Source organism: Silene latifolia, chromosome 2, assembly GCF_048544455.1.
Source record: "Silene latifolia isolate original U9 population chromosome 2, ASM4854445v1, whole genome shotgun sequence".
In the NCBI taxonomy this organism is placed as follows: domain Eukaryota; kingdom Viridiplantae; phylum Streptophyta; class Magnoliopsida; order Caryophyllales; family Caryophyllaceae; genus Silene; species Silene latifolia.
The window spans coordinates 178,368,297-178,391,419 of NC_133527.1; the positions used below are offsets into that span (position 1 = coordinate 178,368,297).

General features: G+C 37.2%; 1 protein-coding gene across 1 annotated transcript; it reads right to left on the reverse strand.

Moving 5' to 3' along the window:
* Positions 1-4,030: 4,030 nt before the first annotated feature.
* Positions 4,031-10,784, reverse strand: LOC141631375 (uncharacterized). Its single transcript, XM_074444055.1, has 7 exons — positions 7,473-10,784; positions 7,253-7,381; positions 6,471-6,617; positions 5,694-6,373; positions 5,169-5,346; positions 4,657-4,915; positions 4,031-4,562 (listed from the first exon to the last, which is right to left on the reverse strand). The coding sequence occupies exons 1-4, from the start codon at positions 7,596-7,598 to the stop codon at positions 5,969-5,971; spliced, it is 807 nt and encodes a 268-aa protein (XP_074300156.1). The 5' UTR covers positions 7,599-10,784; the 3' UTR covers positions 4,031-4,562; positions 4,657-4,915; positions 5,169-5,346; positions 5,694-5,968.
* Positions 10,785-23,123: the final 12,339 nt, after the last annotated feature.

Here is a 23,123-nt window from a genome sequence, read left to right on the forward strand (position 1 = left end):
CAGGGGTAATGACGGTTTGAGCACCAAAGCTTAGTTGATATGGATGGTCAGTATCGCGACGATACTTTTCAGGCATTAGCTTGATCATTGCATTGCAAATGTCATATTCCATTTTATCGTAAATTATATTTTCATACGCTGCTATTTCATCTTCATACAGCGTAGTTCTTATCCTTCCACCCTGTATTAATTATATCAGAATTACAATGTATATCATTTGCAATGCAGAATTTACAGCAATTGGAAATTAACAGAAATGACTTATCCGAGAAGTACACAACCTAAATTTAAGCTGTTTGAGTCTTTCCAAAATCATAATAAATTCTTATGAACTGTTTTTTCGACTTATACAGCAAGGTATTTATAATCTCAAATACTAACATTGATATTTGTTTACTTACATCATTTGACATATCATCTCACTTCTCACTGTAAGTAAAATTTACTTTCAGAATTACCTCTTCATCCTGAAAAACAATTCTCTGGCAATTTAGGCCTTTGCTTTTGGGCGAAATTTGTGTGTTGCTCTTCTCAATAACTTTGAGGCGAATTGAATGTGGCTCGGCCTTGTCATTCAAGTCCTTCACCATTTTTTTCTCAGGCTTCATATTTCCTGCAAATAAATAAGGCTGCTTAGTAACACATTAAACCTGGTAAAGCTTAGTCTGACATCATTGTTTTTTATAATCCAAACATGTTTCATTTAGAAGCTTTTATCATCCATATATTATGAATATTATACATCAATGATTTCTAGATTTTCTCATGAGGTGGTTTGTTGTCTGGCAGTATACAATTGCTTACCTTCGTTTTTTCTTGTGGTTTAAGATGATATGAATATTGTTGTTACTATTTTTTTCTGGTTGTCTGAAATTTGTTTGAATGTATTATTCATTTTTCAGCTATGTGCAGTAAGGCTTTTCTACATTCAGTCTGATTGCGTGTTGCCAACGAAATGAAGTACCAGACCACTCCCTATTCTGCTGCTGAGTTGCCTGCTTACTGTTCAAAAGTATGGCTGGTATTACTTTGCCATAATCTTACTGTTGAAAGTACATATTCCTCTCAATTTCTCTTGTTTTGGATAGGTAAGGATCGTTTGAAATCTATAGCCCATACTTTCAACAGTTTACTGTCATTTTATAGTACGCTTGTACTATTGTTTGAACTCATTTAAATATTTTTATGTATAAATAAATCTTTTATAGTAATTTGATATGTCAAACTTTGTTCTATTCTTTGTTGATTGATGATGACATTAAAGACATTTTAAAATATTTGTTCACTTTGATAGATGACAATGACAATTCTATAAGGCTATAAATTTAGACAAGGAAGTACAACCTATTATATTTTAATATTTAAATTATAAAATTACAAAGTGATAGTACTTTTTTGCTTTTTGTGGGAATATTAGTTTATTTTTTAATTGAAATCTAATTTTTTAAATTATCTTAGGGTAAATATTTTAGGCTCGTAACCTGACTCAATATGCATATTTCAGCGCCAAAAAATTGTCGTAGTAACTCAGAGCAGATTGCTCTTTAGTAGGTACTTGTAGCAAAGCTTCATTGCTATTCTTGTAATAGTATTGTTTGTTTGCATAGGCAAAAAGCAAAGCTATATGCCTTTTCTCTTGCTAAACAACTGATAATGAAACCTTTATTTTCTAAACCAAAATCCACAACTTTTGGCTTCTGTTTGCCTTACAATTATAAATCCTGAGACAAAATTGATACACTTTAAAAATATATTAACATTACTTCCTAAACTCCAAAAACCATCTGCACCCAAAGCTGTAAGCAAAAGCCTAGGCATTTCTACAAAGCAAATAAGGACATTTCTTTCCTTTTTTGGCCGTTAAATGTCCTTCTGTGATTTGTGAACGCCTAAGTAATACGGATTCGCCTTATTTTGATGTGCCTGCAACCTGTAAATAGGCACCATTTAAAATGCGTTATCGGGTGTTGGTACCACAAACATATATATATATATATATATATATATATAGAGAGAGAGAGAGAAGGGTTCTTATAAGGTCTTCATACCTTATAAGGCCCTAAGTCTTTATAAGAGCCCTTGGATGAAGGGATTGAAGGGATGAGATGAGGAGAGAGGGCGTGTTTTTCAGAGCAAAAAAAAAAAAAAAAAAAAAAAAATGTTGATTGTGTGAGAGAGGGACCACTTCCACTTTGTTTATGTCTCGCCACCATATCAAATCCGCGGACATTATGAATAAACAAAGCCTCCTATATCATTTTGCATGCTTCCCTCCTCTTTTCACCATTCAAAACCTCTCAACAAGCAAAAACCCATAAAAATCCCCAGAAAAACGATCCTAAATCCTGTAAAATACAATATAAATCATCAAAAAAATAAGAGAAATATCAGCGCTAATGGAAAACTATGTCAGTGATCGTCAGATAAAAAAATTGTTATAAGATAAAGTACGTTATTGTTCATCCATTAAAAAAATTGTCATTCTTCATCAGAGAAACAAGCAGGAAATGACATTCAGTGTTTGTGAAGTGGATCATATGCAGATTGAAGTTGCCGTCGAAGGTGAGTTGTTTACTTTCTTATTTGTGTCTAGGTTATTATTGTTAATACTGTTGTACTTTCATGGTGTTCATCAAGATTGTTCATTCATTTTGGTAGCTTGTTGTTGATGGCAAAAAATGATCGAAATTGAAAAGCTTGATCAAGTAGGAATTATAACTCCAGTGCGTTTTTGAAAAACTCTGACCCAAATATGTATAACTTCAATAATACAGTATTATAACTCCAGACGTTTGTAGTAAAACTCTTTGAATATTTCCTGCAGTTTCAGGTAACAGGGTAATTGAAAACCTAAATTGTGCGTAAAAATCTTACTAAAGAACCAATTTTGATATAGTTATTAATGTTATAGCTGAAGTTATAAATTCATTAAGTGAAGATGGGTGTACATGATATGCCTGGAGTTATACATGATGTAGCTAGAGTTATACATCGGGTGACTAGAGTTATGCAGACTGTTTATAGAGTTTTACATTATATGCTAAGAGTTTTACATTGTATAGCTAGAGTTATACATCGTATATGACTACAGTTATACAGACTGTGCCTAGATTATACATCAAATGCACAGAGTTATACATGCTGTCTCTAGAGTTGTACATTGTATTATTAGAGTTATTCAGACTGTGTATGGAGTTGTACATTGTATGATAAGAGATACATTGTATGATAAGAGTTATACATTGTATAGCTAGAGTTATACATTGTATGACTAGAGTTATACAATGTATAGCTAGAGTTATACATTGTATAGCTAGAGTTATACATTGTATGACTAGAGTTATACATTGTATAGCTAGAGTTATACATTGTATGACTAGAGTTATACATTGTATGACTAGAGTTATGCATTAAATGCACAGAGTTGTACATTGTATGATAAGAGTTATACATTGTATAGCTAGAGTTATACATTGTATGACTAGAGTTATACATTGTATAGCTAGAGTTATACATTGTATAGCTAGAGTTATACATTGTATGACTAGAGTTATACATTGTATAGCTAGAGTTATACATTGTATAACTTCAGTAATATGGTCTGTGAAGTTTCAAGCTAATGTTGTATAACTCTTTTACATTATTTTGACGACTTCTGTTCATGGCAACATATCCGATATTGAAAAGTGGCTTTAAGAATGAATTATAATTTCAGTGGCTTTAAGTACAACTCTTACCCATATATGGATAAATGTACTTCACAGAGTGTATAACTCTTGTTCACATATTGTATAACTGTTGTTATTTTTTGTAAAACTCATAACTGTCTAATAACAATTGCCTTTTACATAACTGCAGTCATATGTTGTATAACTCTGGTACACAGTTTGTATAACTGTTGATGTTTTTTCTATAACTCTTAGTCATCGATAAATTTTGCCTTTTTTTCACAACTGCAGTCATGTGATGTATAAGTCCTGTACATAATTTATATAACTTTACTTCACAGAGTGTATAACTCTAATACTTATTTGCGAAACTTGGATTTTAATTATCACTGACCAAGATGATATAGTAACAATCTATGACAAAAAGTTTTCTAAGTTGTCAAGGAGTTTCATGACAACATACTAGAGTTGCAAAAAAAGAGGATACATAATCAAAAGGAAATAAATTCTATCTTTTAGCAGGTTTTTTTGGTCCTCTCCGCGCTGCTTTCCGTCTGGCTTCTAATTGCTTGGCGATCTGTAATTTATCGCCGATGAAACCATTGACCTTGTCCAGAACTGCTTCCCTGATGATGTTCATGTCAGCTAGGAGAAGCGTCGCTGCCAACTGGATCACCAAATAGCGACGGTTCACCTTCCTCTCGAGATCAACGTGATCAAACCTTTCCCCCTCGTACATTAACATGTGCATCATGGCGAACAAGCCAGACTCGGTGTCATTTATAGTTTGATGATGCCAGGCAAACGGGATCTGACGGAACTGGAACGCCGGTATGTCTTTCCCTCCGTTCTTCTCTTTGACCCTCGACTCCACGTAGTCGCTCATGAGGCTCGCTTTGCGCAGGCAAGAACGTCAAAAAGTGAGATTGTAAAAGCGGTGACCCCACTTTTTAGTTGTTGAACATAATTACAATTTAATTCCACTTACAACAATGTGACCAGCTTTGCATATCTCCGATTGCCGCGGACTTGAATAGTACTTACAGTCCAGAAGATCAATCGTCCTAGAATTAAAGTTGATACACACACATGCATAATGGGCTTCAATCTTAATGGGTACGAAGATTAAATCAGCCTTGAAGCTGAAATCGTCCCACGATCGGTTCGAATACGCCCCACGTATTGTACAACCCTGTCGGTGTCCGGTGTTTGTTGGACGGGGTCTCGCACAAGGTTCATGATTATTTCTGTTCAAGTAGCAAAGTATATGTGTGAGGATACCGGTGGAGTTATAGGGGTTGTGCATTGGAGTTGCACGGTACCTCTTATAGCATAATGAAGAATGCCCGAGTTCATACGGTTGTTAATAACTCCTCAAAACAAAATGTTTAACTCCAGGGCAGGAATGTATAACTTTAGACTTAATTTCCCTTTGTGAAAGTTTTAAAGAGGGTATGTGCAACTCTTATAACATATTAAAGGGATTGATTAGGACAATACCATATGACGGATACCGAAGAAAGACGAACGAAAAAGCCCGCAATCCTCTGCCTCCAATCGATTAAGCAACAAGGACCAACACTCAATCACTTTTTCATCCATTGGCGTCTCAGGGAGCATAGACAACATTTGCAACCTATTAATTGTTCCGTGCCGTCCATAAATCACAAGTGGTTCACTGTAGTTAAGACAGAAGGAGTTAATCAGGCTATAACGTATACTAAATGGGAAGGTAACTGCTATTAAAATGACTGCATAACTTCACTGGTGAAACGTATAACTGCAGTTTAGGAATGTGTAACCCCATTAACGATATTTATAACTTCAGTGATGAAACATATAACTCCATGTATCACTCTAGGTATAACTCCAGGCCTCTAATGTATAACTCCAAAGTATATATTGTACAACTCTGACCATATACTGTAAAACTCTACTCAAAATACGGTAGAATTCCCAGTATGGAAATGTGACTATATTAATAAAACTTAATATGATAAAAAAATAGGATTTTAGACAGCTTACTCATTTGGAAATTTGTAGTCATCAAGAAAAACGTAGTCAGCCACTTGTTTGCGATACACCGGGATGTCCCTAGTTAATGCCTTGTTCATCTTCATCATCTTGGCAACCACGGTAAGGTCGGCATCTAGTTCGCCGACATATTTGGTGCAACCAAGGCCGTCGCCCTTACCCCGGGAGCGGCTATTAACGGTGAGAGGGCCCGGCGGACGGCGTCCGCCCAGGGCTACTTTGGAAGGTGGAGTCGGAAGGTTGAACCGACCTTAGAGCAAGGTCGTTTAGCGTAACCTGTTCTCACCGGCGTTTCCAACACCTCTCTTCCTTCCACTTGTGTTGCCGGCTGACCTATGTTTATCACGCACCTCCTCCAATTCACGGTCTTTAAGCTCCTTAAAAGCTGATACCCTGGATAACACATCTTCCCTGTCCACGTTAATGTCACTGAGGACAAGGGTTGCAGCAATTTCCGCTCGCATGAGGTCATTGCTTTCCTCAGTCCCTAGGGTACAGTCGAATGGCTCTCCACGGTACAGCAACATATGAACCATGACGTACAGACCACAGTCATTGGCAGTATGTCCTGCTCCCTGCCAGTTGAATTTAATGTTGACAAAAGGGAACCCTTCAACTCTCTTGCCTTTGTCGAGCCCTTTGTAGGCCATATACTTTCCCATTGCATAAGCCTGGCGGAAGTTAGGCAAGGCGTTTAAAAGCGGATTACCAATTAAGAAAACAAATGGAGATAATAATTAATCTAGTCACCAGTTTGATAGGACTTACAGTAATACGCGCAATCCCTCCGTACGGTAATTTCAGAAGATCGTCCTCGTAAGAACGATTATCAAGATACTCGATCTGCTCCGACAGGAAATTTATACAAATGCAAGAGTAATGATCTTCATCACCAGTGCTTACCGGGACGAAAACCTACACACATGCACCAAAAATCTAAGAGTTATAAAACATAATAAGCAGATTAGAGGCATACATATTGTGCGTAGTTGGAATTATACTTTATATTGCTAGAGTTATACATTATATGAGTAGAGTTGCACAATCAATTGCTAGAGTTACACAAAGTATATTGTTGCGAGTTGTACATTATGTGCGATAAGCATTTGCCTGGAGTTATACATTATACGTATATGCTTACGGTTGTACTTTATGTGCATAGAGTTATACATTCTATGGCAAGAGTTATACATTATATGTCCAGAGTTATGGAGTGAAGTTAGCCACTCATCGAAACTCTAAGCGTATCTTGTCTAGCTCTACACAAAATAATGTATAACTTCGATCCCGCAACGAATAACTCTAGTCATTCGAAAGCTAGAGTTATATAATGTATAACTCTTGCAATAGAATGTATAACTCTAGCCATAAAATATATAAGCGTAAGCATATACGGTGTAGTGTATAATTCCAGGTATTACTCTAGGTATAACTCCAGGCCTAACTCCAAAGCATATATTGTACAACTCTAAGCATATCTTTGTTAAACTCTACGGAAATAATGTATCATTCCAGTATGTAAATGTCTCTATATTGATATCTGAGCTCACCATATCGGAGTCCAGTTGGAATGGACTAGGACACGACTCTTGCCACATGTCCCACGCGTAACAAAAGCCTTCAGAATGATCAACAACCAAGTTTTTCTTCCTGCCTTGCCAAATTTCAATTGCTAGGGCCTATAAAAATGATAGATGGGGGTTGGCAGCTTGTATCACAAGGTACGTACAGGTTATCACAAAATAACTTGCGGAGTTTGAGCACACTTACAGAGTGACTTAGGCCAAAGAAACAGCGCGAACTTGAAACAGCTGCGGTGTTCGCGTGCGTAAGCGATTGAGTAGCACGGACCAATGATCGATGACATTTCCCAGAATCATTTCCGGGCATCATCATTTGGAGATCGATACGCGTTATGCGATTTGGTGTGGGATATGTGACCAATTGTTCCCTACAAAGGATTAGCAAAATTGAGACACGCAGCAAGGGAATGCATTCATGGCCTGTTTGTCTGTCGTATTGAAATATAGGTAAAACTTATCTTTTACTTACGATTTATTATGGTCATGGAATTCATCAAATACATAATCCATTACATCCTTCCTCACCCTGAACACCGTCCTGAAACGTTCCTTGTTAAAACGCAACCACTGTGAGCATACGTGCTGGTCAGGTTCGAGTGCCCCGCAATCCCGAGAACAACCTAGGTTCTCAGGTACAATGTCCATACACGGAAGGGGGTCAGCTGAATGCAGCAAGAAGGGGTGGTGGATCATGTCACATCGCGGCACATAAATAGGGGGTGGATGTGGTGCAACCGGCTCAACCCTAGCACCAACGATTTCAACTACCAAACCTTCTTTGGCAGCACCGATCATTCGCTCCTCAACCCCGGCAAATGCCTCATTCACCTCTGCCGTGCTCATGAAAGTCAGGGGGATTTCATTTCCAGTACATTCAGTTGAAGGATTCCCCCGGGTGATCTCCGCACCCTCGACAACATCTACGTTTACTCCCCCATTGTTAGAATGTTGTCCAACATTCTCAATTACATACTTTTTCAAAGTGGTCTGAATGAAAAATAAAAAAATTAAACGCCAAACGTATAACTCTGGCCATAAAATGTATAACTGTAAGCATAAAATGTATAACTCGGCCATATAATGTATAATCGTAAGCATATACACTATAATGTAAAACTCTCTTTGTATAACTCTAGATATACCTCCAGCTATCTAATGTATAACTCTAAAGCATCTATTGTATAACTCTAGTCATATCTTTGTATAATCGTGGTCGTATATCTTTGGTTAAGAGTTGTACCAACCGGCCGTTCTGGTTATACTACGATTCAAGGCCTCAACATAAGTTTCAACAAGGTTATACTATATCAACATAGAGTTATACACTACCAATAAAAAAAAAAAAAAAAAAAACATTGTATAAAAAGTATTTATCGCAAATTAAAAAAATTACCTCGCCACCAAGACCACTCCCGTACGCTGGAAGTCCACATGCAGCTTCCTTCATTTCAGCAGTAGAAAACAGACACTCCATCAATTCTTGTGTGTCCAAACCCAATTCTGGGACCGTAGATTTTTCCATCGCCTTTTTCGACGGTTGATTGTCCGACAATCTTTCAACATTTTCTTGCAATCCCTCCCCATGAACTTGCTCATGCACCTCATCACCTACCACGGGCGAGATTCAAAGCATTCTCGACCATCCGTCGCCTTGGCCTACAATGTCTGCTTTGCTCCTTCATGGTCAGTGTCTGACAATCTTCCACCATTTTCAGCATTTTCATTCAATCCGTCCTCATGAACGTGCTCATGCCCCTCAGCACCTTTCCAGAGACGAGCCTCATCGTCCTTTGACGGTCCAAGAGTTTCGTCAATTTCCTCCTCGGTGTAACGCGCCTCCAACAAAGTTCTCGACGACGGTTGGGGCGGGGGTGCACACAACTTGATCCTCTAACCCTGCGCTATCAGGTGCCAACGGCTTAGAAACGATCGTATCACCTCCCACTTCCTCCATAATCTTTGACCATGAAACTGCAACCGATTTCGTTGGCGTGTCGGCTTTGACGGACTCTAGACGCGGCTCAACACGGGGTTACCACCCCTGCCACCCGCATCATTGGCGAGACTAGACAGAACTTCACTTATTTGACGCGTAGATGCATCGATTCCGTCGATTTTTGGGAGGCTCAGTAACTACCTCTCCAAATGCGGGAGCGTTACCCACGTAAACCTTCGAAACCTTGACCTTTCGCAACTGTATTGCTTCAGCGACGTACTTTTGAATCTTTTCACCCTCAAAGAATTCTTGAGAGGCCAGACTAGGATTTAGGCCCGTCGGATCACTAGTTACAGCTTTGATCCGTGCGGTTGCATGTGCGTACCATGAATAGAACACAATAGCGTTCCTTTGCATTTGTAGATAAAGCTCGTGGGTACCCTGAATCCAAGAAGTACACTAAGTTAGTTATATTATAATATATGGGTACGTTAAGCTGAAACAGAATCCATCTGCAGAAATATATAATAGTTTGCACTTACATCGACAGCCCTAGCTTTCAATTCCTGGTCATCCTCGACGCCTGATGGTAGTTCTATCGAAGGAACTTCTTCTCGAACTTGGGCGGGGAGAGAGAGGGTGGGGGCTGTTAGCAACAGATTGTTTGGGTTCACGCGGCCGCCGAGGTGCTCGTCCACACTCCTTCCATAAGAGGGGTCTTGAAGGCACCTTGGATACCTGGTCTTAGACAAGGTTAAAGTACCCAATCCCCCTTGACCCACCTCAAATTTTACCCTCTCTACAAGCGCAGTTTCATGCCAATGTTTGATCAAAGGTAGATCATGTTCACAAGGCTTACCCTTGTAATCATATCGCTGAAAGTAGCTTATCATGAGGAACGGGATACACCCGTTCAACATTGTTACCCCGTTTTTACAGTCTACCCCCGCTTTCACCGTCATGTCCAAAATATAAGAGCACCAGTCAAAATGCGGGATGGCTTTAGGATCTTCTACAGCCCTTAACAGCTTCCAATCTATCCCGTTGTTTGGGGTGGGTGCGAGGAATGAAGACATACAGAACAAAACAAATAGGCGGCAAAATTGATCGTCCGCCTCCTCGTACTCCATAAGTTGCTTGAAAACTTTCCCTAAGGGTATTGAACTATTCCCTTTGGCCACCCCGTACGCTTGCCGCCATTTATCCTTGACTCCTTATTCTCGGGATCGGTGGACCCCTTCGCGAGCTCACAGGCACCAAAGGGAGAGGGTGGGTCCGAAAGGTAACAAGAAACAATCATGCACGTCATGCTTGCGATCATAAACTCCTTCTTCCGCGAAGCCCCGAACACATATGACCCGTCGAGAAGGACTCCAAGAACAAAGAACGTGTGCAAGTGGGAAGTCTGCTAATCTTGAGTTCCAAAAGGCCACCAAACCCAATTTTCTTAACAGCGGACACCTGATCCTCATTAAGCTTTTCAATGACAGAGACAAGTCTTTGAGGTCGACACGAAACCGTTACTTCATGCACCCTCTTTACCCTTGGCTTGGCCTCAACCATCTGGGGAAAAGCAAGGACAACACACAAAATTAGACATACTGTAGTTGCAATTAGAGATATTTGGAACAAAGAAATAGACATACTGTGAATTAAAGTAATACAATAGATAGTCAGAGTTATACAAAATATAAGAAAAGTTATACATTCTGATAATAGAGTTAATCAGGAAATATCAAGAGTTATACATTCTAACAAAGCAAAAGTTATTCAAAATGTAATCGAGTTATACAACAAATGACAACAGATTATAAAAGGGTCAAACTTTGAACCCGAGAATCGCTCTCCTTCTCGCACTTGGTACAACATCCATCTGTAGGTGACAAACAAAAAGGGATTCAGATTAACAAAGACAGTTATACATATAATAACAAGTTATCTAATGTGTAACTCTAGGCATATAATGTATAACTCCAGGAATAAAATGTACAACTCTAACCAAATATTGTATCTCCAGTTATACATTATGACAGCAGAAGTTATTCAACATGTAATCAGAGTTATACAACAAATGACTGCGATAAAATGTATAACTCTAGCAATAGAAAGTATAACTCTGGTCATGTAATGTATAACTCTAGTCCTAGATGTATAACTCTAGCTTTATATTGTATATATCCAGGTATAAATTGTATAACTGTAGGCATATATTGTATAACTCTATGAATGGAAACTAATTAAAAGTATAGTCATACATATAACAATTAGAGTTTGACATTATGAAGAAGGAGTTGGTCACGAGAATCGAAGAGCTATACATCTAGAACCCGAGTTATACATCTATGAACCGAGTTATACATATTGCGTACTAAAGTTATACATCTATTAACCAGTTTTTTACATTAATTACCCAGAGTTACAATGTATAATGTAAGCATATCTGATATAATGAATAACTCCGGTATAAGTCCAGGCATCTAATGTATAACTCCAAAGTATAAATTGTATAACTCTAGCTATATATTGTATATATCCAGGTATAAATTGTATAACTGTAGGCATATATTGTATAACTCTATGAATGGAAACTAATTAAAAGTATAGTCATACATATAACAATTAGAGTTTGACATTATGAAGAAGGAGTTGGTCACAGAATCAGAAGAGCTATACATCTAGAACCCAGAGTTATACATCTATGAACCAGAGTTATACATATTGCGTACTAAAGTTATACATCTATTAACCAGTTTTTTACATTAATTACCCAGAGTTACAATGTATAACTGTAAGCATATACAAAGATATAATGAATAACTCCGGGAATAACTCCAGGCATCTAATGTATAACTCCAAAGTATAAATTGTATAACTCTAACTATATATTGTATATATCCAGGTATAAATTGTATAACTGTAGGCATATATTGTATAACTCTATGAATGAAAACTAATTAAAAGTATAGTCATACATATAACAATTAGAGTTTGACATTATAAAGAAGGAGTTGGTCACAGAATCAGAAGAGCTATACATCTAGAACCCAGAGTTATACATCTAGCAACCAGAGTTATACATATTGCGTACTAAAGTTATACATCTATTAACCACAGTTTTACATTAATTACCCAGTGTTATACATATTGAGTACATCTATTAACCAGTTTTTTACATTAATTACCCAGAGTTATACATCTATTAACCAGAGTTTTACATTAATTACCCAGAGTTATACATATTGAGTACTATAGTTATACATCTAGTAAGCAGAGTTAGACATCTAGTAACGTATAAATCAAAATCGAAACTTTTAACCTGGATATCAACTCCTGTGTCAATACTTTCTACAACATCCATCTGTAGATGACAAACAATTGGGATTAGAGTTATACAGATATTTAATTGAAGTTACAAATCATTCTATAAGAGTTATACCAACAACACGAGATTTTTTACCTTCGATTCAGATTTCTTGGAAGATTTCTTGACATTTTTCTTGGCAAAAACCATTGTTAATTATCAAAATGACCTCGAATTTGATCTGCACAACCATAATTAACAATTGAACAAATAAACATCAACAAACCCATAATTGAAAATTGAAAAATCAAATGAACTCTTTTTATGATAGTTTAACAAAGGCAATAATTAACAAAAAAAACAAACTACAAATCACTGAATAAGGAATGGAGAAAATACCTTATAAAAAAATGGAGACAAAGTAGTTTGCACGCGAGTTGGTATTAATTTGTAGTGATGAAAATGGCGTTTGTTAGGATGGAGTTAATTGGTAGTGATGAAAATGGAGTTATCAGAATTGTGAAGAAAGAAAAGGAAGACGAAATGACAGGAAATAGAGGGAAAAATACCCGCAAGTTGTTTTGAATTGTCTAGAAAATGAGGAGGGAAATGATCATTGTGATGGACAAAAAAGTGTTGCATGCATGGGTTAGTGGGTAAGAGGAGAGAGGTAAATCAAAAATATTAGTTTAATGGGGTTTAGTGGGGTTTGACTGCCAAATCGTGGCCATTGCTTTGCTTGATCCAACCGTCCACATTAGGACTTATGGACTTAATATATGTAAGGACCTTAGTTGATCTCTTCTCTCTATATATATATATATATATAAGTAAACTTAGCATTTACAATGTAGAAGCATAATAAAGTCTGTATCATTACCTGACAATATTCCCTAAACCCTTCTCTTCTCAGCACCTCAAATGAAACTACATTCCGCACCAAATTTCCATTAACATCACCTACGAATGGATTGTGCACCACTTTCAAGTCTTTAGCTGAACGTGCTCGTGATAATGCTACGTATAACTGTCCATGTGAAAAGCAAGATCTAGGTAGGTACACACCTATGCGTTGCAAAGTCTGTCCTTGTGCATTATTTATTGTCATAGCAAAGCTTCACTTAATAGGGAACTGTTTTCTCTGGAAATTGATTGGAAATCTAGAATTCTTAGACGGTTTGAGTGTAATCCTAGGAAGGAAAACACGCTCTCCTTTATAATATCCAGTTGAAATTTCACACTCAATCATATTTGGGAAAAAACGGTTGCATATGAGGCACGTACCATTGCATAGACCCGTTGCAGGATCCAAATTGCGTAATAATATGACTGGAGAATCTTCCTTCAAAATTAATTCATGTGGTGTCATTCCAGCAGGGCATAGAGAGTTTAGAAATTCAGCTGGATATACATTTGAGTTGTCGTCCACAATGCTATCAAAACTATGGTAAATGTCCTTTGTCCCAAGAAATTGATCAATAAGCATGTTGTTTATAGAGTCAACCTCAATATTCCATGGAGTTAAAATGGCTCGGTCGTTGAAAATTTCAGGGGTAAAAGTGGTTTCCTTAATCTATGGGAAGACATTGTCAATCAAGGTCTGTTCTGGTTATTCGTCCTTTTTTTTTTTCAAGGATCAGCTGTTGCGGCAGCGACACTAAACTGCTTTCTTCTGTTTACAACTCTCCATTGCCTAACTTCAGTAAAAAATCTGAAAATTTCAGGGGTAAAAGTGGTTTCCTTAATCTCTGGGAAGACATTGTCAATCAAGGTATGTTCTGGTTATTAGTCCTTTTTTTTTTCAAGGATCAGCTGTTGCGGCAGCGACACTAAACTGCTTTCTTCTGTTTACAACTCTCCATTGCCTAACTTTAGTAAAAAAACCTGAAAAAATCTCCTTTTTGAAAATATATAAATAGTATGGAGTCGCTAGTAGGTTTTATAAAAAACATACAAAAACAAGTTAACGGAAAAGGCCCCTTTTGATCCCTGGAATGGGGACTGATCCGTCACTCCGGTTTGAACCAAAGATTGCGGATTCGGGGGTAAAGGTACGGTCAGGGAAGGTGTTAGGCACCCGGACCGCCCATCAAACTGACGGCCTCTACTATTTATTTGTAATATTATATATTTGACGAAATTTATCAAAAGAATAAGAAAAAAAACGATACAAATTATATACTAAGAGAAATAAACTATGTTAGTCAATATAATAAATAGAGAAAATAAATAAAAAATAATAAAAGAATTAGATAAAAAGAAAGAGTAAAGAAAAACTTATTTGAATCTAAGACTTTTTTATGTGGATGTTATTTATTAATGAATTTCGACTTTTTCGTAAATTAAGCTATTTCTTATCTTGTTTGTATAACCAGGACAATTTATGTGTATGGTTTAATTTTGAAACTGGGATAGTATGTTTGAGAGTATATTTGAGACGATATAAGAGTATATGTGAGAGTAGAATTGCTGATCTTATGAGAAAATTATTGTGTTGCGTAGCATTGTGTTCGTCTCTTTTGAATCATGTGATGTGGCTTTGCTATTTATACCAGCTGGGTATGCAATTTTGTCCGGATGCGAATACTAACGATCATATTTGACCGTGCTTCTTCGTGTGTGAATTGTAATCAAAGTCTTTCTCTCCCACATATAGGATTCTATCTCTCCTTTATATTACCGTATCCTTATTCCTAAACTTGCACTAGGATTCCTAAATGCAATTTAATCCATAATGTACAGTGCTTGGCTATTATCCACTAACGTCAACTACCTTATTGTTAAAACTTTAGCTTGCGTGAGAATTGTATTGAAAGTTCTGGGCTTTTCGGATCCTATTTGATAGAAAAATATGGCTTTTATTTCACCATAACGATTAGTGCCGTTAAATGGTCTGAAAGGAAGTGGTGAGCTTAAAGATGATTATATGCCATTTTTAGTAATTTTGGGAAATAAGCGTAAATAGCCGTTAAATATGACATTGTCAATTTTCATATTAGTCATTTAATTTTAGCCTCATCATTGGGTACCGGTAAGGCTAGGTAGACATTTTGAGGTGTCTACAGAAGCCCCCACTTTGACCGAGTCTGCGTAAGACGAAGGTCAAAGTAGTCCGGTCGGGATAGATAAAGGACAAGAAACATACCTGGGCCTCTTATGTTACCTGTCTGGAGTAGCTGAAAACTGGGACAAGTTTAGCAAAACTTTGTTTTACTAATCTGGAATGAAGCTGGAACTGGTGCAACGAAACTTTGTTTCGTTGGTCTGAAACTGGCATAGTGAAACTTTGTTTCACTGGTCTGGAACTGGTATAGCCAAACTTTGTTTAGCTTGCCTGGAATTGGCATGACAAAACTTTGTTTTGTCAATCTCGAATGAAGCTGGTAAAACTTTGTTTTACCAATCTGGAAACTGGTATGGCAAAACTTTGTTTCGCCGGTCAGGAATCTGGTAAGGAAAACTTTGTTTTGCTGGTCTGGAATCTGGAATAGCCAAACTTTGTTTAGCTTAGGAGTAAACCTGCAAAATTTGATTTCACAAGCTCAATTGCGTGTCAGGGCCCGCCGACCGAGGATTCAAAATTTTATTTTGAAAAGGGATTAGAATGTAAAATTTGATTTTACAAACTAGGATTTGCAAAAATTTATTTCGCAAAAAGGTAAGTTCAGAAAATTTTATTTTAAGAATTCGGATGCATGTCAGGGCCTGCCGACCGATTGATTCGAAAATTTTATTTCGAAAATTATGAATTTGAAAATCGCAAAATTTTATTTCACGAAAAGGGCTGGTTGATTGCAAAATTTTATTTCGCATAAAGACTGGATTGACAATTTTTGATTGATTTTGAAACTGGCAAAATTTTTATTTTACGGGAAGATGGGACTTTATGAGAAGCCCCCACTTTGGATGAATCTGGAAGATGAATGACAAAGTAGTCGACTGGAATGGTTAGTGACAAATATATGACACATAAAATGCAATGCATGTCCTAGATATGATGCAAAAAAAATGTTATTTTTTGAAAACATTTTAAATGAGTATTAAAAAAACATTTTATTTTTATTTTTTTTGAAAATATTTTGAAAAAGATGGGGTCTGACCCAAATGTGATCCAAGTAGAAGGACTGGACACTACTACTCTTGAAAATATCTCTGGTGTGGAGAATATTTATCACTTTTTTGACATGTGAATTTGAGTCATATTTTTGATAAGTTTTGTCCTCTTTAAAGTAACAAGCTCTACTAATTAAGCAAAACTAATACCATAGAAACAAAATATTTATGTGACCGTATAAACTTAGTGTACATCCCCCGAATTCTTAGATGCTAAACGAGGGTGATAAATGGAGTGGAGTAGAAGGTTCTATGGTGTTAGAAGACACTGGAGATCTGTGTGCCTCTCTCACTCACCTAAATGAATGAAAGGATCGTCCCAAGAGGAATGGAGATAATGTAACCGTGGATTGACTCGTCTAAGTAAGAGAAAAAATGACCACTCTGTAATTTGATTGCATCTTGAGTGGAATTGTTTTGTCTTGTGAAATTTTGAGAGCTTTAAGAATTTTGATATTGTATCTATTTGAGATCATCATTTTTTTTCTTGTCTTTGACTTTTTGAGACTTCTGTCACTAGAGTTGATTGTAACTTTGACTAGAATTTTGGTTGACTTATGAGAGTCTTTGGTGTGAGTAGCTTTGAGCTTATATTGATACTTTGACTCACATCTTAAGTTTATTCTAAGGGACTAGTGGTCACCTCTCTTGTTCAAATAGCACGGAGTGCGCGCTCCCGTGTTTTATTTGGTAAGTTTGGGCACGGGTGTTCTAGAAATCTGGTTTGAATATTTTTGAGCTAATTTTCTAGCACCAATGGGAATGTATGACAATATTTGCTAAAATGGTCAATCGTATGAGTTTGTGCTCATCTAGTAGTCATTTGAGATATGAGAAGTTATGAATCTGGTAGAAAGCAATTTGTGCTCATTTGGGAAATCATTCGAAACATGGAAAATTGACGAATCCGCTAGATAGAGAGTTGTGCTCATTTAGATTGGTAGTCATTTGACGAATCGGGTAGAAAGATGTAGTCTCCAAACCTAGAGGTCACCTAGAGACACGGCGGTCAAGGAATTATCACACCACAAGAGATGGAAAAGATGGTCAAATGCACGCCCTCGTTCAGGCTGATTCTAAGAGGTCGATTGATCTACACTAAAGAGATACGCCCTAAAGTATTTCAAGTCTATTCTACTAGTTAAGGGTAAAAAGTAGAACAAGTGACTAATAAAAATGACATATGCTCGTATTTATTTAATGTAACTCAAAGAGGACTAAGATGGTCCTAAATATTTTAGACACTTGATGTAAGTGACATGCTTTTTTTTTTTGGTAATGTAAAAGAGTTATGAGATTATAAGGCTGTAAAAGTATTTGTTTTGTTTTATCTGACATGTTTGTACTTACTCTCTGTTTACTTTTCAAACCGGTTGTCATGACTCTTAAGTAGAAATCTGGGACATTTGTACTGGAACTAATTGACTCAATGTATGACGACGACTTATATGGATTTCTACGATGGATCACAAATGAGTTTTTTTTTGTTAGAAATATAAAAAAAATTAAAACAGAAGAAAAAAGTCAAAAATTAAAAATAAGACCCTTATTATTTTAAAAAAAGAAAGTTGAAAATGATATGTTTGATGAATAACCTTAATGCAACTGGGTAAACATAAACATGTATCTAATGAGCTAATTAAACTAAAGGACGTATATGAAGTCTAAATGCTATTGTTTGAATGCCCATAATATGTGATGTGGCTACTGATGATGTCTTATGCTGAAGTCGATACAACATGCAGATGATATGATATTATTTCCTATGTAGATGCTGAGAGGAAGTGTGGTCAGAGGTACATGTGCACTACTGTTACCAAAATTTGCAAAGGAAAAGTCCAATATATTTGAAATACAATGCAAATCCTATTGATAGCTAACACATCAAATGGCTATAAATTATACGGAGTACATGCGACACCTTCTAGATATGAACCCAATTATTTACTGGTGTGACAAAATAACGCGCAAACTAGTACTCTTTCTATGCAAATCCCTATTCTAAAGAAGACTATATACTTACATACCGTTGCTTTTAGATAAGATGCCCAGATGTAAAATGAAACAAGTTTGGCGCAAGCATCCTCGAGTTAAATTAATCTTATGACGCCATCATAACTCATGAAACGAGAAAGTTACAAGATTACAAACACGAATAATGCACACATGATCCTAGTCAAAGGTTCTATGGGCTCTATGGTCAGATTTGCGGGTAAGAAAATTGGGTACTCATGACATTAAAACACCACGAGGGCATCTCTCGCTTTTGTGCTCACCCAGTCATATGGACCAAGCGAGTTGCCAAAACACGACGTCATGAGGTGGAAAATATGTGTAAGGCCTAGTCGGTCGAATGGACCTTCTAAGTATACAACATACTTTCCGAGGGTAAATTAGGGTAGCCTAAATGACATAATATTGGCTTACGGAGAGCATATGCCTTTTTTTTTATACATTCTAGATAAAAAAAGAATATTACAATGAAGAGAAATAAAATAAGGAAACAGTACAAATAATACACAATGCTCAATTGTAAATAAAATTCAACCCTGCCAACGAGTATAGTTAATGTGTGCAACCTTGTATGATCTCATGACAATCAATAATAATTTAGCATGCTGCATGCACATTATTTTAGTCTATGGCCTAACAATTGAATAACGAACGTACGAAATTAGTCGTACATGAAAAAAAAAACTTCGTCAAATATACGATATAACAAATAAATTTCAAGTCTTACCCTCTTATTAACTCCCCAGCAGAGTCGCCACTGTGAGTGTAAGAATAGTTTATGGCTTGAAAAGCTTAAGATTTCATTAATGAGAAACACGAGTATATATACAAGAATAGCTAGCCCTAATATGTACGAGATAAGGAAACTAACCTTATACTATAATCTAATATATACGAGATATGGAAAACTATCCTAATAGTAAGATACACAGACGATATGGAAAGATATAGACAATATTAACAAGATACGGTAATATCTTTATCATGCCCCCGCAAGACGGACGGGCGAGTAGAGAGTCCGATCTTGGACAGCAACATTTGAAGCCGAGTTCGAGGAAGAGGCTTAGTGAGCGCATCAGCCAATTGATCATCGTTCACCACAGGTTGAACACGCAGAGACCCATTTTGAACATTCTCGCGAATAAAATGATAGTCAATTGCCAAATGTTTCATGCGAGAATGGAATACTGGATTAGCACTGAGGTGAGTGGCCCCGATATTATCACAATAGACCGTTGGAGTACTGGGCAGCACAATACGAAGTTCATGAAGGAGGCTAAGAAGCCATGAGATTTCAGCAGCAGCAAAAGCGATGGAGCGGTATTCCGCTTCAGTCGAAGAGAGAGCAACCGAGCGTTGCTTCTTAGAACTCCACGAGATAGGATTACGACCAAGATAGCAAATGTAAGCACCGGTGGATATGAGATCGTCCTTATCACCTCCCCAATCAGAGTCAGAGAAAGCATGAAGTGTAAGGGGAGAGTCACGAGCCAAAGTAAGACCAACATCAAGAGACCCATTTAGATATCGCAGTACACGCTTAAGGGCCTGAAAGTGAGACGTAGACGGCTTGTGCATAAATTGTGAAAGTCGATTAACAGCAAAAGCAACATCTGGGCGAGTCAGAGAGAGATATTGAAGGCCTCCAACAAGAGTTCGAAACGAGGTAGGGTCCGGTAGAGGGTCACCAGACCGAAGTGTTAACCGATCAGTGGGGTCCATGGGAGTGGAAACAGGCCGTGAATCAAGCATATTGGCACGAGAGAGCAGGTCAGAAATGTACCTTCGCTGACTGAGAAATAAACCATGTTTGGTGTGATGGACTTCAACGCCCAAGAAATAGGAAAGACACCCAAGGTCCTTCAACGAGAACCTAGCAGATAGGTTCGAAATGAACTGTTGAACCGTGTTGGAGCAAGGACCTGTGACGATAATGTCATCGACATAAACAAGAACATAAACGGGGTTAGTACCATGTGTGGGGTAATATCCGTATAATACCCTTTAATTATAGGATTATAACGCAAAATTTACATGTGATTATAGTCATAAAACGAATAACATGATGAAACGATTAAGCAATAGAAATAACCTTCGGTCCTAGTGCAAAATGGCAATGAGAGATCAAGGTAGATCTCCTCCTAATTGTTGCACCCAAGATAGTCCGAGAAATGCCCTTGTGCTAGAGTGAATCCCCTAATTGCCTTGCAATATTGAGGGGATTGTTTTGTGAGTTTGTGTTGGATGAGAGATCCGAATTTTTGAGAGGCACTTTCTCAAAAACCCTAGAATTTTTACAAATGAAATTGATTAGGTTAAACAAGAGAGGAGGCTCTCTTTTGTTCTCCTAATCTCGGTTTGGCCGAGTGGATCAAGGAGGAAATGGGCTTCCATTTTCTCCTTAAGTTTAACTCATGGTCCGAGGCTAAAATGTATACGACGCGGTGTTTATTATAAACTGTTATCGGTTATCGGAATTAAGGCATCAACTAATAGTACGGGTTAGTTGGATTATTAATACATGTCCGACAAAACAGTATTGTATAATTATATTCAATATACATTTAATTAAATATAAAACGCTTACCAATGAAATTGTTATATGGTGAATAATGTTACTGCATGATAAAGGAAGATCAAGGTAATAATGTCACATGTTTGATGATTGGAACTTGTTGTGCTCACATGTACTTAACTTTGTATTCACCTTCTATAAGTGTTGTTCTATTACTAAAATGGTTTCTTAATATCTTTGAGTAATACTGTTGTACCATTTGAATATCAAGAATGTTGTGATAAGTGATGTATGCTTTATGTGATTCTTATTTATGCATTTCATTTCCATTCGCATTCCTGCTTTTGAATGATTAAGGCGATGATAGGAGAATGGTTAGGTTACTGTCGCTCAGCGACTTTTGTTCAAATGTTTTTCAGGTACCAAGAACGAGTTAGATGGAGACACCCTTAAAGGGCATTCTGGGTTATGAGAGGAGCTTTCAATATTGGTCTAATTTGTAATTAAATCTCTCGCTAAATTATTTAGTCATGTGTAAGTGATCCATGACGATCTTAATTCATTTTTATAGCAATGACTTTGTCTCTTTCCGCTTTTATCTCTTAATTAAATCATTAAAAATCCGGTTTGTTACATGGCATGTGATCTGTGGTGATGAGGTGGCAGGGTGATGAGGTGGCAATGATGATGTGGAGTGCGGTTCGACGTAATATGATGAAAGTGACAGTTTGACACTATAACACCCCAACTATCCGGCCAAAATAATTGGGGCGTTACCATCTCGGTTATCCGAGGCAGTGAAATCAAAATTAAAATTAAGAAACATTATTAAATAAATAACAAGTTTAGTTATTACAAACGTAAACTAAGAAACGAAATACAACTCGTCTATGACTATGCCATCTACCTAGTGACTATGTTCTCGACTCCAAATTCCATAGCGCGGCCCGAACCCCTATCACGTCAACAAACAAACCTATACATAATCTACTCCCCATATGACCAAAGGATATCATATGGATCGACACATGCCACCCCAAGAGAGATAGGTGACAAATACACAGATAGACAAACACCAGTTTCAATAAATACAGTGTGACACAACTTAAAGTGTGTGAGTATGAAACAAGACTATAATATGAATGACACACGATTATCTAACCGTCACGCCGGTACCGGGACACGCCCAGACGTACCCACAACCACGGGTGTACGGAACACGTCCACAACACCGCACTCACACAAAGTACTCTGAACACGTCGGTGGTACCGGGCCCAAGAGCGCCTCGGGTCTCCTGCCAGACGTCGTGCCTCACCACACGCGTCTCTCAAAACTCAAGTCATTAATGTGCACATCCCTCTTGGAGCGGGAAACTCCAAATAGCGACTCAAGCGGAAGACGGTATCCCAACCGCCTTCCGTCTCCTCAACAACCACAACACCATCACAAACCACCATTATACAAGATAACCAACAACAAATGCAATACTACACTAGTGTACCAAATACCGACTCATCTTGACCAACATTGTCTTATAATACATCATAACCACCACAATTACCTCTTAATGGCATAATTAGTGACTAAACATGCTATATTGCAACTACTCTAATTACATGAGACTAATTATAACATCCACCATAAAACATGTGACAACCACAATAGTGAAACCGAGTAGGATTAACCTACCTTTTAGCATAATCCATAAGCTAGTCGAAATCACCAAGTATCCATCTCATAAAACCCTCTCATCCTACATAAATCATATATTAACTATCACAAATCACTCTATACTATAATACAACATAGAACCCCTTATTATTAGTCACTAACTACTCATATTACATATACTAATTACTAATTAATTAACCCAAAAGAAAACCCCCAAAAGTTAGGGTTAAGACTAAAACAAGGATGCGTGGAAATCGACTTACAAGTGTGAATGGTGAAGAACGAGGT

Bases quoted from the DNA above. Each gene is read 5' to 3' on its own strand.
- LOC141631375 (XM_074444055.1), bottom strand. From the start codon at position 7,598: ATGATGATGCCCGGAAATGATTCTGGGAAATGTCATCGATCATTGGTC. The intron at 7,382-7,472 runs GTAAGTGTGCTC...TCATTTTTATAG, and splicing joins TCTTTGGCCTAAGTCACTCT to GCCCTAGCAATTGAAATTTG. The intron at 6,618-7,252 runs GTGAGCTCAGAT...GCATGTGTGTAG, and splicing joins TCCAACTGGACTCCGATATG to GTTTTCGTCCCGGTAAGCAC.